At 46.1% G+C, this 14,680-nt stretch overlaps 3 protein-coding genes across 4 annotated transcripts; 1 reads left to right on the forward strand and 2 right to left on the reverse strand.

Annotated features, from left to right (window-relative positions):
• Nucleotides 1-1,203: 1,203 nt before the first annotated feature.
• Nucleotides 1,204-5,326, forward strand: LOC123084926 (probable protein phosphatase 2C BIPP2C1; the record flags this gene model as incomplete). Its single annotated transcript, XM_044506467.1, is given in 9 exon segments — nucleotides 1,204-1,314; nucleotides 1,418-2,139; nucleotides 2,874-2,935; nucleotides 3,119-3,188; nucleotides 3,926-4,013; nucleotides 4,280-4,449; nucleotides 4,578-4,721; nucleotides 4,818-4,946; nucleotides 5,061-5,326. Coding segments are annotated over 9 exon segments (1,662 nt in total). The 3' UTR covers nucleotides 5,229-5,326.
• A 524-nt stretch (nucleotides 5,327-5,850) lies between these two features.
• Nucleotides 5,851-7,147, reverse strand: LOC123084927 (non-specific lipid transfer protein GPI-anchored 31; the record flags this gene model as incomplete). Its single annotated transcript, XM_044506468.1, is given in 3 exon segments — nucleotides 5,851-6,252; nucleotides 6,412-6,444; nucleotides 6,904-7,147. Coding segments are annotated over 3 exon segments (498 nt in total), but the record flags the coding sequence as incomplete, so codon positions are not given.
• A 1,757-nt stretch (nucleotides 7,148-8,904) lies between these two features.
• On the reverse strand, nucleotides 8,905-13,708 carry LOC123084928 (vegetative cell wall protein gp1-like). Of its 2 annotated transcripts, XM_044506469.1 has the most exons (5): nucleotides 13,529-13,708; nucleotides 12,915-13,358; nucleotides 12,466-12,507; nucleotides 10,862-12,305; nucleotides 8,905-10,778 (listed from the first exon to the last, which is right to left on the reverse strand). In XM_044506469.1, exons 4-5 carry the CDS (start codon nucleotides 11,572-11,574, stop codon nucleotides 9,911-9,913), a joined length of 1,581 nt encoding a protein of 526 aa, XP_044362404.1. In that variant the 5' UTR covers nucleotides 11,575-12,305; nucleotides 12,466-12,507; nucleotides 12,915-13,358; nucleotides 13,529-13,708; the 3' UTR covers nucleotides 8,905-9,910. The 2 variants fall into 2 exon arrangements, with proteins under 2 accessions (XP_044362404.1, XP_044362406.1); XM_044506471.1 differs by lacking the exons at nucleotides 8,905-10,778; nucleotides 10,862-12,305 and having other exon boundaries at nucleotides 12,345-12,507.
• Nucleotides 13,709-14,680: the final 972 nt, after the last annotated feature.

The following is a 14,680-nucleotide window of genomic DNA, read 5'->3' on the forward strand; positions in this document are numbered from 1 at the left end:
ACTACACGATACAATGCTTCCTATCTATAATAAGATGTCGACATGACAAGAAGTTATGGCATTGCACTAAGTACATACAAATCAAACTATTGCACGATCTAGCCCAAAATGAACTTTTCCATGCCCTTGCTTCCACGCCTCTACCTCTAAATGAAAAGTTCTCTGAAGAGAGACGTTCAAAATACTGCCATGGGCTTAACAAAACAGCTAGAACCATCAATTTACAGTAAACAAGAAAAATAATACTCGCAATCTCATGTTAAACGAGATGTTTTTCTTAATTGTTAGTCAGCTATCGAACATTACCTTTATTCTAGCTCCGCGCCTAGGGTCAAGACTTATTTTTTCCCCGTAAAGGTATAAATTTAAATTTTGTAAGCACCTTGAATCAAACATTATATTTGATGCTGCCTAGTTAATTTAACCAATGGAGTAAATATGGTTTTCTTAACTGAAAGTCAGCTAAGAACAATCTATGATAAACCCCTGGACTTGTTCTTGTTTTTTGTAGATCCAAGAAATATTTTGTAAGCATTTTCAATAATTTTTGTCTAGTTTACTTGAACCAATTGGTAAAACTACGAGACCTTCACATGTGAACCGATCTCTTTTAAAAGTAGTACCAAGACTTTGCGCTACCTGCCCCTCACCTACTCTTCCAGCGTTTCGACGCCACAAGCATTTCCCCCGTTTCCCCGTAGTCCTTCCAAACCCGACCAAGAAAACAAGGCCATGGACAAGCAAGATGCCGGTGTAGCCGGCCGCGCCAAATACAAGCTTCCAGGAGGCCCTTTGTCCCAAAGCGACGACGCCGAGAGCGACGGGCCAAACTATGCGAGAGAGATAACTCGATATTCCACCGCCCCAAAAGCAGAGACGAGCTCCTCCCTCCTAGAAAACGACGCCGTCCGGCCGCCGAGCAGCGCACGCGCAGGCACCCCCCGAGCCCGCGCCCCCGCCCCCGCCCCAGGAGACACACCACCTCAAAATCTCGGACACGAGCTTCCTTCCCTCCCCATTAAGCCTCCTCCCCCGTCCCTCCGCCCCAATCTCAGCTCGCCCCTCACTGCCATCTTCACCAACGCCGCCGTGCTCCGGGCCATATCTCGCTCGCTCGCCGCTGATCCCCAGAAAGTAGAGCCCGACCCCTTTTTTTTCTGGGCTAGCAGCCAGCCTCCTGCTTCGGCATCGCCTTGCGTGAAGCCATGGCCGAGGTCCCTGGAGCTGCCGGCGCCCTCGGCTCCCGGCCCCGGGAGGTCGTGGACGCCCCAGAGCGCGCGCCTGCTCCGTCCCGCGAGCTCTGCTCCGCCGTCGGTAAGGCATCCTCCTTGGACGGCGCCGCGGTTTACTGCTGATCGATGATAGTTTCCTTTATGAGTTTCGTTCTTCGATTTGAGTTTTATTTTGGTTTATGTAGATGCCGTTAAGGAGGTTCCTGGAGGTTCGGAGGTCAGAGGCGCCGTTGACGCCGACAAGGCAGCCGGTCTGTGTTCCGGCGCCGAGCTCGAATCGGCGGAGCCGGGTGTTTTGGATGCGAGATCAGAAGCTCCGGCGGCGCGAATCCACGAACAGAAGCTGGGTTGCGGGAGTACGGGTTCCGATGAAGCTGCCGCAATCAGCCATATCCCCTCACCGGTTGAGCCGTCGCCGTCAGACGCCAGTTCGAATTCAGACACCAACACCACCACTGGGGCCATCGGTGGTGCTTCTTCTCCCCCTGCGGACGGGCCCCTGTCCCCGTCCCTGGCAGAAGCAGCTGATTCTCGAGGACGCGAGCCAGAGGCAGCACACGAAGAGCCAACGGGCGCGTGTGGGGCGCCTGCGGTGGCCTCTAGCGAGCTCGGAGTCGAGTCCAGAGGGGATTCCGACGGTCAAAACGGCCTTATCCAAGGGGAATTGGAGTTGCGTGCCGGCGGCTTTTTGCGTGGCGAAGGGGCAGAGACGGAGCCTGAGGCTCTAGAGGCCTCCACGACGCAGGTTGAGGAAGGAGTGGACGGGATGGAGACGAGCTTGGATGACTCCGAGGCGTCGGACGGCTCGACCACGCAGGAGGACTCTGACACCGACGTGGAGACGGAGTCCAGCAGCTCCAGCGTAGAGGAACAGGACACGGGATATGGCGTCCACGTCCCACTCATGGTACGACTTCCGTGCAAACCTCTGAGCTGTGTGCTACTCATCCACGTTTATACGCTTACCGTCGGTACACCGATGATCCGATGATGTGTACTACTCTGTTAATCTGCCTTTTGATTTCTTCAAGTTAGCTCTTTTGGATTTTTTGACAACAGTCCATCTTACTCTGTGGAACATTAGACGGTAGGCGTAGCAATGCTTCCTTTTTGTGGTAGAAGAATCTGCTTTATGTGGTGCTCTGCTCTTCTGTTGATATTTGATTTGGTTTGGGCTATTTTGATATGCTCATTTATATATCCTAGTAATTGAGTAAGGAGTGGACCATGCTTGTGCGAATGGACAACCTGTTCAGCTAACTGAAGAAATTAGGCAGTGGGCGGCTAGGCGCAGGGTGGCAATGCTTCCTTTTTCTGTATACTGCATTATGTGTTGATATTTAGTTTCAGTTTCTGGCTACTTACTATTTGGCTATGCTCATTTATATCCTAGTAATGGAGCAAGGGACCACGCTTGTACAGTTGTACTAAAAGGGCCTTCTGTTGAGCTAACTGAGGAAATTAGGTCCTACTGCATGAAAAGGATGCACCCCTGTTTGCATAAATTATCAGCACATGGATTGTTCAAGGCAAATTAGCATTGACTTTGTCCAATACTGCAGCCTTGTCTGTAAACCTTAGCTTGTGCTGTTATATGAAGATTAGGCGATGATGTGTACCTGTGTTTTCCCCCCTTTGTAGGAACAAGTGACCTGTGCGGTGGCCAGGGAGAACAACGCTTCGGAGACGAAGAGTTCTGATAGGTACTATTATTTTGCTTTATATCTTGTATACGCACCATAAGCTGAGTATAGCTTGATCTGTTTGTCACACATGCATAGGGTTATTCAAGATGTCCCTTGTTTTTTTTTTCCTTTAGCCTTTCTAACCCTTGAAGCCTGAGAAGATGGTTTATTCGTGTTTTGACATGCTTAATTCATATACAGGATGGATTCAGTAGCTGTATCAACACTTGTGCTGGCTTCAGGTGCAGCCATGTTACCTCACCCTTCAAAGGTAATGGACCTAATAGTTGTTCTTTTCAGTCTGTTGTAGGTAATGTATATTTGGACTAAACTTATTCTACCCAGTAGATCAGTGGAAATACTGTCATGTTCGTTCTGCTCTCAATGTTCTGGAAGTTGCTGTTTAAGGCATTGTCAAATACTCCCTCTGTTCCTAAATATAGGTCTTTCTAGAGATTTCAACAAGTGACTACATACGGAGCAAAATGAGTGAATCTACACTCTAAAATATGTCTATATACATCCGTATATGGTAGTCCATTTGAAATCTCTAAAAAGACTTATATTTAGGAACGGAGGAAGTAGTTAAATGTAAAGAACGGAAGCACTTGTTACATAGATCCTTCTATGCTCATAATTTGAGATTAAATTGAGCTCAGCATTACTCAATTAACTCATGTTTGGTGTAAGCAACTCTTTGTTAAGATTTCAGCATCTAGACTCATATATTTGCTTTTCTTGACTTCATATTTGTGTGCTTCCAAATGTTAAAACGTATATGCCATCTATAGTTCCTAGAAGGCCTACAACAAACAACTCTAGGTTGCTGTCAGACATATATACAGTTGTAACTGCATCTACTGGTTCCTTCATGCAGATACTATACACGGAGGAATATTTACTCTCCATGTGCTTTTATTCTGTTATATTATGTGCTAAAATAAAATGCATGCAATCAATTCATGTTGCTCTTAATTTCTCTAATGTTGATATCTGTTAAAAATACAGGTGCACACAGGTGGTGAAGATGCTTATTTCATAGCTTGCGGCGGCTGGTTTGGTGTAGCAGATGGAGTTGGTCAGTGGTCATTTGAAGGTAAACCATACCTCATCAGCTAAATTTCGGTTGCTTTATCTTGCGAGTGCGTTTAATTCCTGGGTGTACAAAAAGAAACTCCTGGGTGTACAAATTTCCCTTTCAGAAAGTGTGTTCACTCTTTGAAAGTGTTTGTTAGCTAGCAGTTAACATCAGTATGTTTTAGATGTCAGTAGCTAATTTATTTGCCATGATTACCTTCAATTATACCGTACAAAATATGGGTTTATGTTCTCATCATACTCTTGTTATGCTTTTGCACTCAGGAATCAATGCGGGGTTGTATGCGAGAGAGTTAATGGATAGTTCCAAAAAAATTGTTACGGAGAATCAAGGGGCACCAGGGATGAGAACCGAGGAAGTTCTTGCTATGGCGACAGTTGAAGCACGGTCCCCTGGCTCTTCAACTATCTTGGTTGCTCACTTTGATGGGCAGGTATGATCTTTTGTCAATTTTTTTGTGTGAATTCTTTCATCAAGAGGCATGCATACCACTTGCTGTAACATTTCTTGGTGGTTAATTGTACATGTTTTTTTTTTCTCATCAACTGACTGATATGGCAGGTCCTTCATGTATCTAATATTGGCGATTCCGGGTTACTGGTGATAAGAAATGGACAAGTATATACACAAACAAAGCCGATGACATACGGTTTCAATTTCCCGTTGCAAATTGAAAATGGCGTCGATCCTTCAAGACTTGTACAGGTGACACAGCGCTTGTTGTCGCCACTATCCTGTTATTAGTTTCTTCTTTTGAGCTTTCTCAGATTTTAACATATGAATTTCTCTCTTTATTCTCAGAATTACGCTATCGATCTACAAGAAGGTGATACCATCATAACAGCGTCAGATGGTCTGTTCGACAACGTCTACGACCATGAGGTGGCAGACATTGTCTCAAAATCTCTAGAAGCCGACCGCAAGCCTACGGTCCGAACCTAATCACTTTTCTTGTTTGAAAAAAGAAAAACCTAATAAACCAACCTACAGAAAATATGAAACCAAGAATCATCCTGACATGTTCATTTTGCATAACTTGTGCAGGAGATTGCCGACCTCCTGGCTGCTAGAGCAAAGGAAGTGGGCAGGTCCGGGTCCGGGAGGAGCCCGTTCTCGGATGCGGCGCTCGCAGAAGGGTACCTGGGTTACTCCGGGGGCAAGTTGGATGATGTAACAGTTGTCGTGTCCATTGTTCGGAAATCTGAACTATAGACTGTTGATAAGTTGTATTTCTATATCTAATGGCCATGGCCGCAGCAAGTTGCGAGCCGTATTCGGGTGGAGTTCAAATGCTTGCATCTTGAGCTGAAGAATGACCCAATTGCTTAGCTTCCATGCATTAATCATATCCAGGATGTGCGAAACTCGGAGGTGCCATCTCCCCATCTACATGACATGATAGCTTAAGCAAAGAATAGAGAGAGCTAAGCTAGAATATAAACAAAAAAGATATCTTCTCTCTCTTCTGAATGAGAGCACAATGAATACAAAGATTAGAGCACGCTGTGACACTTATCAAAATCTCACCCTCGTTTCTGGCCTCTGAAAATGAGCGTATCCGATCACCCGTTTCTGTTTTTCTTTCCTTTTTTTTAAACAGAGGCAAAAACCCGTATCTGTTCTGAATGAGCTGCTCGCCGTGACACTTCTCACAATCTCACCCCGTTTCTGGCCGCTTGGTCTGATGCCAGCAGTTGGCAAAACCAAAAGCAGGCTACTTTTCTAGAGACTGGCAAGAAAATTCGGTAGCCAAATTTTTAGAGTGCCAACACGTTGGCATGCCAAAAATTGGCATCGAACCAAGCAGTCTCATTGTGTATGGAAACGAGTCATATATATGAATGTGACATCTGTATAAATGGAATGGAAACTCTCAGATAAGATACATCTCGGTACATGCAGCAAAGCCAGCAACAAGGCTGGGTCTGCTTTCTCAGCTGTGTCGGGCGGGTATAGCGAAAATGGTCACATGAACGACGAAACAGGTTTGCTGAATTACAGGCGCGCCCAGCTGCTCACACGAGCAGGGTCATCACAACGACAGTCGCTGCGGCTAGGAGGACGTCTGCTGAAGACGGGAAGGTGGCCACGGCGGAGGCCGACGGCGATGGAGCTCGAGCGGTGGTGGAGTCGCCGCTTCCGGTTCCGGCTGCGGCTGGTGATTCAGCCGAAGGCGTGGATGGTGACGGCGAGCCCCCGAAGAACGGAGCACCGGAAGACGGGGCAGGTGCAGGTGCTGGAATGACGGCAACAACGTCAGTAGAGTATTAAAAGAGTTGCGATTTTTTTTACTCCAAAAAAAGAAAGGATTACATATGTTGGTACTTTGCTGAGATATGGTCGAATGATATATGCGGAATCAGAAGGGAAGAGAAAGAGTGGTTAGTGAACACACCTGGAGACCCACCGGTCACGCCCGGAATGGAAACTGCATTAGCGAAGAGGGAGATCGTCAGAATATAGTTCCGTCAGTTTTTTCTCAGTTCATAATTCCGTCAGGTTCAGTATTTAGCGATGGTTTTGCTAGGTCTCACTCGACTAAGATTTTCAGATTTTTCTTAAGTCTCAACTGATTCTGAAAAATGAAACTTCAGCTCAACAAAATATGAAATTTGCACTTTTCTAGAAAAAGTAGTAGTACTATAACCGACTGAAAAAGTGCAAGCTTACACTTTTCATCACTAAATTAAAACTGCAATTCACACACGCACAGACCCAACAACAACTACGGCAGCAATTGTTTCACAGAAATTGTAAGAGAAAAATGGGAGTGACTATCGCTCAACCCGATATATGAACTTTCCGTCTTCAGTCAGCTATTGATAGGCGTCGTTTTTTTGCATTTGCGAGTGATGGAAAAACACGAAGAAGAAAAAAGAACACTTACTGTGGCACTTGCTGAAGGGAGGCGTCTTGACCTTGCAGGCGCCGGGCAGCTGCAGGGCCTTGGTCATGTTGAGGGTGACGCCATAGTCCTGGCCGCCCTGGAAGGCCTGGCAGAGGCAGGCCACCTCCTTCTTCACCACGTCCTTGAGCCCGGAGCAGCAGGTCGCCTCCGGCATCGCCACCGTGCTCCCCTCCTGCACGTAGCTCAGGCACCCCGCCAGGCTGATCAGGGCGTCGCTGCAGTCCACGGCCGGCGCCGGCGCGGCCACGGTCGCACCGTCGACGTGAGCCACCACCGCGGCCAGCGCGAGTAGAAGCAGCAGCGACGTCCTAGCTGCCATTCTCGCCGGCTGCCGCTGTAACTTGTGTGCACGCTGCACCAGAGCTATCTACAACAGTGGTTTCAGAGCGTGTGATATGGTCCGTGGAATGCGGTGTGAGATTGCTAGGGGGTGGGGTGCGTGGAGGGCGTTTTTATGTTTGCGACGGGCTGCCAGCGCCGCATGCACCACTGCATCAGTGGGAAGTTTGGTTAGTGTTGCACTGTGCTGGCAGTGGCACTGGCAAGAGACAGAAATGGAACTCATTGCTCCTCCTCATCCTAGGTCAAAGAAAATGGCGGCATATAGAGCAGCGATTCTCCCACCGAGACACTGACATCTGCGCACGCTGCGAAGTGCTTGGGAAATCATGGGGTCTGTAGGCCTGGGATCGGTGTGTTGATGCGCCCTTCTGGTCCCAGCCACTAGTGAAAAGGGCGGCTTGGCATGGCATTCCTTTTCCGAAGCGGCGGTGTGCCGACATGATGAAGTTCGAATGGTGGCAGTGGCCTGTGGCTGTGGGGGTGAGCCAAAAGAAGGTCGCCGCCGTCGCCGTGGTCGGCCGGTGACCATGATCAAAGGGCCGGGAGCCTTTAGGATAGCTTTTTTCTAGGGAAAGCCTTATAGGTAGCTGGGTGGGCGGTTGCACGGGAGAAAATAAAAGAAACCGAGCGCACGATGGCACGGGGGAGTGGAATCGAGGCTTTCCGGGAGCTGGGACCGAGCAATGTTATTACCAACGCCGGTATGAACACCAAACCTCCTTTTTCTAGGTCTGAATGCAATGCCACGATGTACTCTATGGCCTAATGGCTGCTTATGTCGCCGCGTCGAATTGCTCACGTCATGTCCAAGCAACAGCGCTAGCCGCTAACATGTTCGATCGACTGCAAGCTGTGGTATGCGATTGGGTGTGGCTAGGTCTTAGTCGGCTGAGATTTAGCAAAGTCTCAGTCAAGTGACATAACATTCAAGAGAAAAAAAGAAAAAAAACTGAAAAGAAAATTTGCACGAATCTCACGGATATAACATCAACTGAGACTTAGCAAGACTGTATGCGACTACAAAACACTGAAGACGAGGAAGCACAACAAATAACGAATGATTGTGAACGGGGCGTTCACTTTTCTTCTATAGATAGATAGAGTCGAGTCTAACGTACAATCGGAGTAAAAATTTCTAGTGGTTCGATCCTAACAAAAAGTACCTACCAGTACTTCAATTGGTATCTCGTGATAAGGCTAACTACAAACTGAATCCACTTGGCTATAATAGAAGGCTAACTACAAAGCCAATCCGCTAAGCCAACTTGAAACCAGAAGGGCCTAAAATAGCGCTGCAACGGCAAGCACCGCGCCAACGACCATGGCTCCCATGGGAGCGAAGGTATTAGCGGCAGAAGCAGCCGGCGGGGCGGTCGGAGAGGTCGCCGGCGTTGACGCAGGAGACGGAGAGCTGATGGCGTCGGGCAGGGACGGAGCCAGAAAATTGAGATGGGGGGGGGGGGCAAGAACCAAAAGCTTCAAAATCATAGGATATATTTGCCGTAAAAGAATCATAGGATATATTAAAATATACCATAGTAATTAGTAAATAATAGGATTTAGGACATCTAGATAGTAAAAATATGTCTGTTGTTCAATAGTATGAATAAATTACATTTCTATCAATTTGAATTCTGCTTTACGAGCACCAGTATCGAAGATATCAATTATTTCTTCAGAGCTAAACTTGGCTGCAAGTTCCTTCTCAATGTAAACTAGCGTGCAATGACAAAGAAAATCATCTCCCATTTTGCTTCGAAGCCGCGTCTTGACTAGTTTCATTGCAGAAAAGGCTCGCTCTGCTGTTGCAGTTGAAACCGGAAGAGTTATCACCAATCGTAACAGCCTCTCAACCATTGGATAGTCAGAAGACTTGCCAGTCTTAACTATCCCTTTTGTTAGATCAGCAAGTGATTTGCAGTTCTTGATCTCTGGATGGTTGAATGTATCAAGCTGGAAATGTGGTAGCTCGCACTCCAACCGATCTCTTTCTTGACTAGAAAAATCTGCAGGATAGAATTTCTCCACTAGTCTGCATATCTTTGACTTGCTGAAGGCATCATGCCTCGGGTCCAATGATGAACAAAGATCTAGAAGCTCAGTAACATGAGAACTAAATCGATCATTCAACTCTATCACTTGTTGATCTATTGCAACATTAAACACATCTACTTTGTAATGATGGATAACTGTGGTGTTGTCATGTTTATTTCGAGATTTCGTCACATCAACATACCTAAAATTAATATATATTGAAAAATAAGAATTAGTTGCATGATCATTGATGAGAAGTATGTAAGTGGCTAAATCTCTACATTGTAATTTATATAATCATAAAGAGATAGGAAAAGATACGTACTTTTGATCCATGTCCGGGATGTCAATCTCATGTTTCACACAAAAGGATTTCACATCTTCAAAAAGGTTGTCCCATCCATCTTCTCTTAGTTCACCAAGCAACACCTTTGTGTTAGAAACACAATCTAATGCATTTGCAATGTCCAAAGATTTATGTTGAAGTTTGAGACACAAGACATCTGTGATTTTCATGATTCTTTCCATTAAGTGTAGAATGAACACAAAATCAAATGTCAGTAGGATTTTCAAGGCACCTCCGGCATCACCTCTTGAGTTCCTTGTAGCTTCAACGATCAGCTGCTACACTTCTTAGCACTGTAACAGTTGCGGCAAACATCTTTAACAAACTTTTGATAGATTTGTAGTGGGAACTCCATCTCGTGTCTCCGGCCCTTTGTAAAGAACCTATTTGATTGGCCCCTCTTCCTGTGTCAAGCTCTCCCAATTCAATCTCACTAGCAATTTCAGCAGCCTGATTTTCTAACAGTTCATCATTCCGTTTGGGAGATGCACTAACTGTATTTACAATGAAATTTGCATGCTGAAAAAAATTATGGACCTCATGTACCTCCCTTGAAGCAGCAACAAGAGCCAATTGGAGTTGATGTGCAAGACAATGGATATAGTATGCATAAGGGCACTCTTTGAGAATTAGAGCTTTCAGCCCATTCCACTCCCCCCTCATGTTGCTTGCCCCGTCATATCCCTGGCCTCTAATATCTTGCACATTCAACCCATTATCAACTAGGACGGCAATAATTGTGTTCTTGAGAGTCAAAGCACTAGTGTCTCTAACATGAACAAGATCAAGAAAATGTTCTCTTATCACCCCTTCTATGTTTGCAAATCGAAGAACTACTGCCATCTGCTCTTTTTTAGACTCGTCTCTACATTCATCAACCAAGATAGAGAATTTGCTATTACCAAGTTCTTCTTTAATTGAGGTTTTCACTTTTCCAGCAAATATGCTAGCAATTTCCTTTTGAATAGTTGCTGAGGTGTACTTTGCATTTCTTGGAGCATTCTGTACAACTTCATGTACATCCTTGTTATAAGACGCCAAAAGCTTAATCATTTCCTTGAAATTACCTTGGTTCTTGGAATCCTCAGACTCATCATTTCCTCTGAAGGGACATGCTTGAAACATTAGCCACCTGATGCAATCAACATAGAATAATTATTAGATGTCCAGTATAAAGAAATTCTAAATGTTCAAAATTAAATACTTCTTACTTACCTCATGGCATCAATGGAAGTCTTTAGCCTTAGTCTTGCATCAAGAACCCGCTTCTTAGTTTGCTTTTTCATCACCTCATCAACATGATTAAGTCTGTTTCTCAAGTTTTCATAACACCGAACTGCAAAATTGTGAGCCGAGCTGGGAGTAGTGCCCATATGCTTGAGGAAAGCACATTCTTTTCCATTGTTAACTTTCTTCCACTTATCAAATCCGCTCACTGTGAATGTATCTGAACCACACTTCCCAATTGGCTTCTTTGAGAAGAGAAAACAAGGCAAACAATAGGCACAATTTTTTAGAGGTGAATACTCCAACCACCAATGATTCGTGAACCAATCACTTTGGAATCGCCTACGGCCAGCCCCTGTCCCAGTAAATTCATACTCATCTGGCTTTAAGATTGGTTGATAAGCCCCTTTAGATATATAAAAGCGCCTAGCAGCATCATGCTCATCGGGAGGAAGTTGCCAAATTTGAAGACGTCGCCCGGGCTCTCGGTCATAACTTGTGGTTATAATTGTATCTTCTTCCGTAGCTTCTGGCACGGAAACATCATGATCAATTTGGGCATCACCATCAGTACAATTTGGGTGATTCTGTTCGCTAGGTTGAACGTTGTCGTTGTCTACAGTAGTATCATGTTCTGATGGCCGAGAGCTTGAACCAACGGGTTTGAAAAAGTTCTGAATTGATTCTCTCTTTCTCTTCATGTCTACACAAGCACAAACAATTGAAAATTTTATATTGATGATTAAGGGCTGCAATTTGGATGATTATACTTCTACAATTGTTAAAGGCATGAACTACCTTTTCCCCTTGTGCTGCTGCCGCTTATCCTGCCCGGGCCAGCATGCCCGTCGTCCGCCGTCGTTCTGTCCAGGACTCTGGCCTCCGGGCTGCCGGCAACGTGTCCGTGGATCGGCGCCTGTCCGAGCGTTGCGGCGTCCCCTTCCAGCCTTCCTATCCTGGCTTCTCGACGGGCGTTGGCGGCGCGCCGGCGACCTGGCGTCCCTGAGCGCTGGAGGCAGTCCCCAGAGATCCAATCGCTAATTTTTTGGAGACGAAGAGTCGAACGAACTGACGACGTGCGCAGCGTGCTAGCGTTGTCTTTGCCTCTTTGGGGCCTGTCAATCTAGTGTGTCGTGGTGTGCAGGGCCTGCTCGGCTTAGTTTTTTTGCTTTTAGCCTGTAAATGTTCAATGGGCTGCACTGGTTACATGGGCTATACGCCTATACAAAAAGGCCGATGGGGAATAGGGGGGGGCGAAGCAGGCTGCAGGGAAGCACACAGGTAAAAAAAGTAGCGCTAATCTCTCCCATTTCAAGGGACTGTGCGATCGTTGGGGGGGGTCTCGCCCCCCCTCGTCCCCCCCTTAATCCGTCCCTGGCGTCGGGTAGGGTGGCGGCCGGCGCTGGGGTCGGTGGCAACGGAAGCACTGGACCTGCAGGCGATGAACATTCTTGACTTCAATTCGATTTAGAAAAAACAAATCCAGTAATCAACTCGGCAGCTGGTATATTTATTCAGTCCGAGAAAATTATTTCACAATAGAGCAGTTTCGCGGGTCAATTTTTAGTTCGTCGTTGAAGATCAGTACATACCAGGTTTGGGTTGTGCCGATGCAGGGGGTTGCGCAACGGGAGCTGCACAAGCATAGTAATCAGGAAATTAGTTCAAAATGCACCAAGATTCAATATTTTCCTTTCTGTTAAGATTTGTGTAACAGATCTAGATTTTTTAGGGTTAATAAAAATACGATTAGATTAATCCTCACAAAAATTAGGGTTAACAACAACTTTAGATTAAACATCGCAAAAAGATTTCAGATTAAAAAATGCACTCTAACAGACAAAATGGGAACCCTAACTGGGCCGCTCCAGGGCGTCTATTGGTGCAAGATGGATAGCCGCGGGCCATTTCAATAGATGGATGCATCAGCCCAATCTCACAAACCGATCGGACGCGGGCTACGCAGACCGTCGGACGAAGTTAACAATGAACCCCCAAAAAAAAAAAACAAGGAACCGCGGCACACGATCACGAAGCGTACCTGGCGTAGTGGGAAGCGTGGGCATCGGCGACGGCGCGCTGGATCTCGGTGCGGACGCAGGCATCCAAGGAGCAAGAGCCGGCGCTGCGGTCGGCGGCACGCGCACAACCCGAGCAGCGGCCATGGGAGACGAAGCCGGCACGGGCGCTGGTGCAGGACCGCCGGAGGGTGCATGCACGGGGGGCACGGCCATCATAGGCGCCAGAGTGGGCGCGTTCGACGGGAGGGTGGGCGTCGGCGTGGGCGCGTTGGACGACGGAGCCGTGGTGGGCGGCACGGGCAGGGCAGGCGTCGGCAGAACTGGCGGGACTGCTGACGGTGACGTGGGCGCAGCCACCGGCGGCTTCGACGGAGCGGTGGCAGGCGCCGCGGCCTTCTCCTGGAAAGAGGACCTCGCAATGCTGCGACGGAACCACATGTCGTGGAACATCACGGGAATGTTGACTGCAACGACGGGGAAAATGAAAGAGAGTTAAGCTTGATCCCCATCGCCGATGACAGCGAGAACGATCTAACTAATAGATCGATGTGGCAGATGCAAGTACACGACGAGTGATCGAACTAGATGCGCAAGAAAAGCAACCACCGAAAGCTCTGGCGTGTGTTGTACTTACATGATTCGGCGACGGTGGTGGCGCAGAGCACCAACGCCAAAACGGCGATGCTCTTCGTAAGTAGAGCCGCCATGGGAGGCAGGCGATGGAGGCTGGATGGGTTAGGGCTAGATGAGCTGCGCGTTCGCGTGCGTGTGTTTCCTTCGCGCGCTCTCTCGTAACAAGGGCTTTTGATGTGGATCGTAGGGCAATATATATAGCGCGAAACAACATGGAGAAGCTAACCGATTTTTAGGTTTTTTCGTAACAATATATAATTCTGAATCCAGCCACCCTAAAAAAAAACTGAATCTAGCCTTAGTTGTTAGGATTTCGTGATTCTTTACGAGGGAAAACTATATTTTCCGGGTTTTTCTTTACAGATAATAATGTTAGGGTTGCCTCCAGATGAATTAGTATGGGTTCATGTTTTTTTTCTGAAGGGATATAGGATTGGGTTCATGTGCTGGAAAAAAAAAATCTAGTATCGTTCTCGGTAACGCGCACGCCGCTCACCACGTGGCCCGGCCCTCTATATGTTTCGGACAATTTTATTCCTTTCTTTTTGTTTTGTCTGAATATGTACTATTTCATAATTTTTCTTGAATTTGTATTTTGAAAAATGTTCATCACGTACTTGAATAAAACACCATGTATTAAAAATTGTTGACCCTGTGTATAGAAAATGATCATTGTGTATTTGAAAAATGATTCAACGAGTATGTAAAAAAAATGTAACCTTGTGTTTGAAAAATGGTCATCGTGTATCTAATTTTTTCCCGCATATTACATAAAAATAATTGTATATTTAAAATTTTGATCACTTATTACAGAATTTAATGTATAAAAATATATGGGAAAACTATTTGCGTATTGAAAAATGTTCATAGTATGTTTTGAAAAGTTTCAGCACATATTTAAAAAAATCATGAATAAAATGAGAAAATAGACCAAAATAAAATAAATACAAAGTGAAAAATGAGGACAAAGTAAAAATAAAGAAGAAACGACAAAAAACTGAAAGGAAAAAAGAGAGACAAAAAACAAAAGACCAAAAAACGAGGAAGAAAAGAAGCGAACACCGTAGCTAGAGTTAAGCATGAAAGGATCAAAGAGGTCCAAAAGGGAGGGTGGGTAGGGATTTTAGCTTTTCCTAGCTATTTTTAGGGATGG

The sequence above is a fragment of the Triticum aestivum genome, chromosome 4A (assembly GCF_018294505.1).
Source record: "Triticum aestivum cultivar Chinese Spring chromosome 4A, IWGSC CS RefSeq v2.1, whole genome shotgun sequence".
Classification (NCBI taxonomy): domain Eukaryota; kingdom Viridiplantae; phylum Streptophyta; class Magnoliopsida; order Poales; family Poaceae; genus Triticum; species Triticum aestivum.

What these genes read in the sequence shown, in the direction of transcription:
- LOC123084928 (XM_044506469.1), bottom strand. Translation starts at nt 11,574, where the DNA reads ATGAAGAGAAAGAGAGAATCAATTCAGAACTTTTTCAAACCCGTTGGT. An exon ending in ACTTCCATTGATGCCATGAG is followed by an intron (nt 10,779 to 10,861) that starts GTAAGTAAGAAG and finishes TGATTGCATCAG; the next exon opens with GTGGCTAATGTTTCAAGCAT.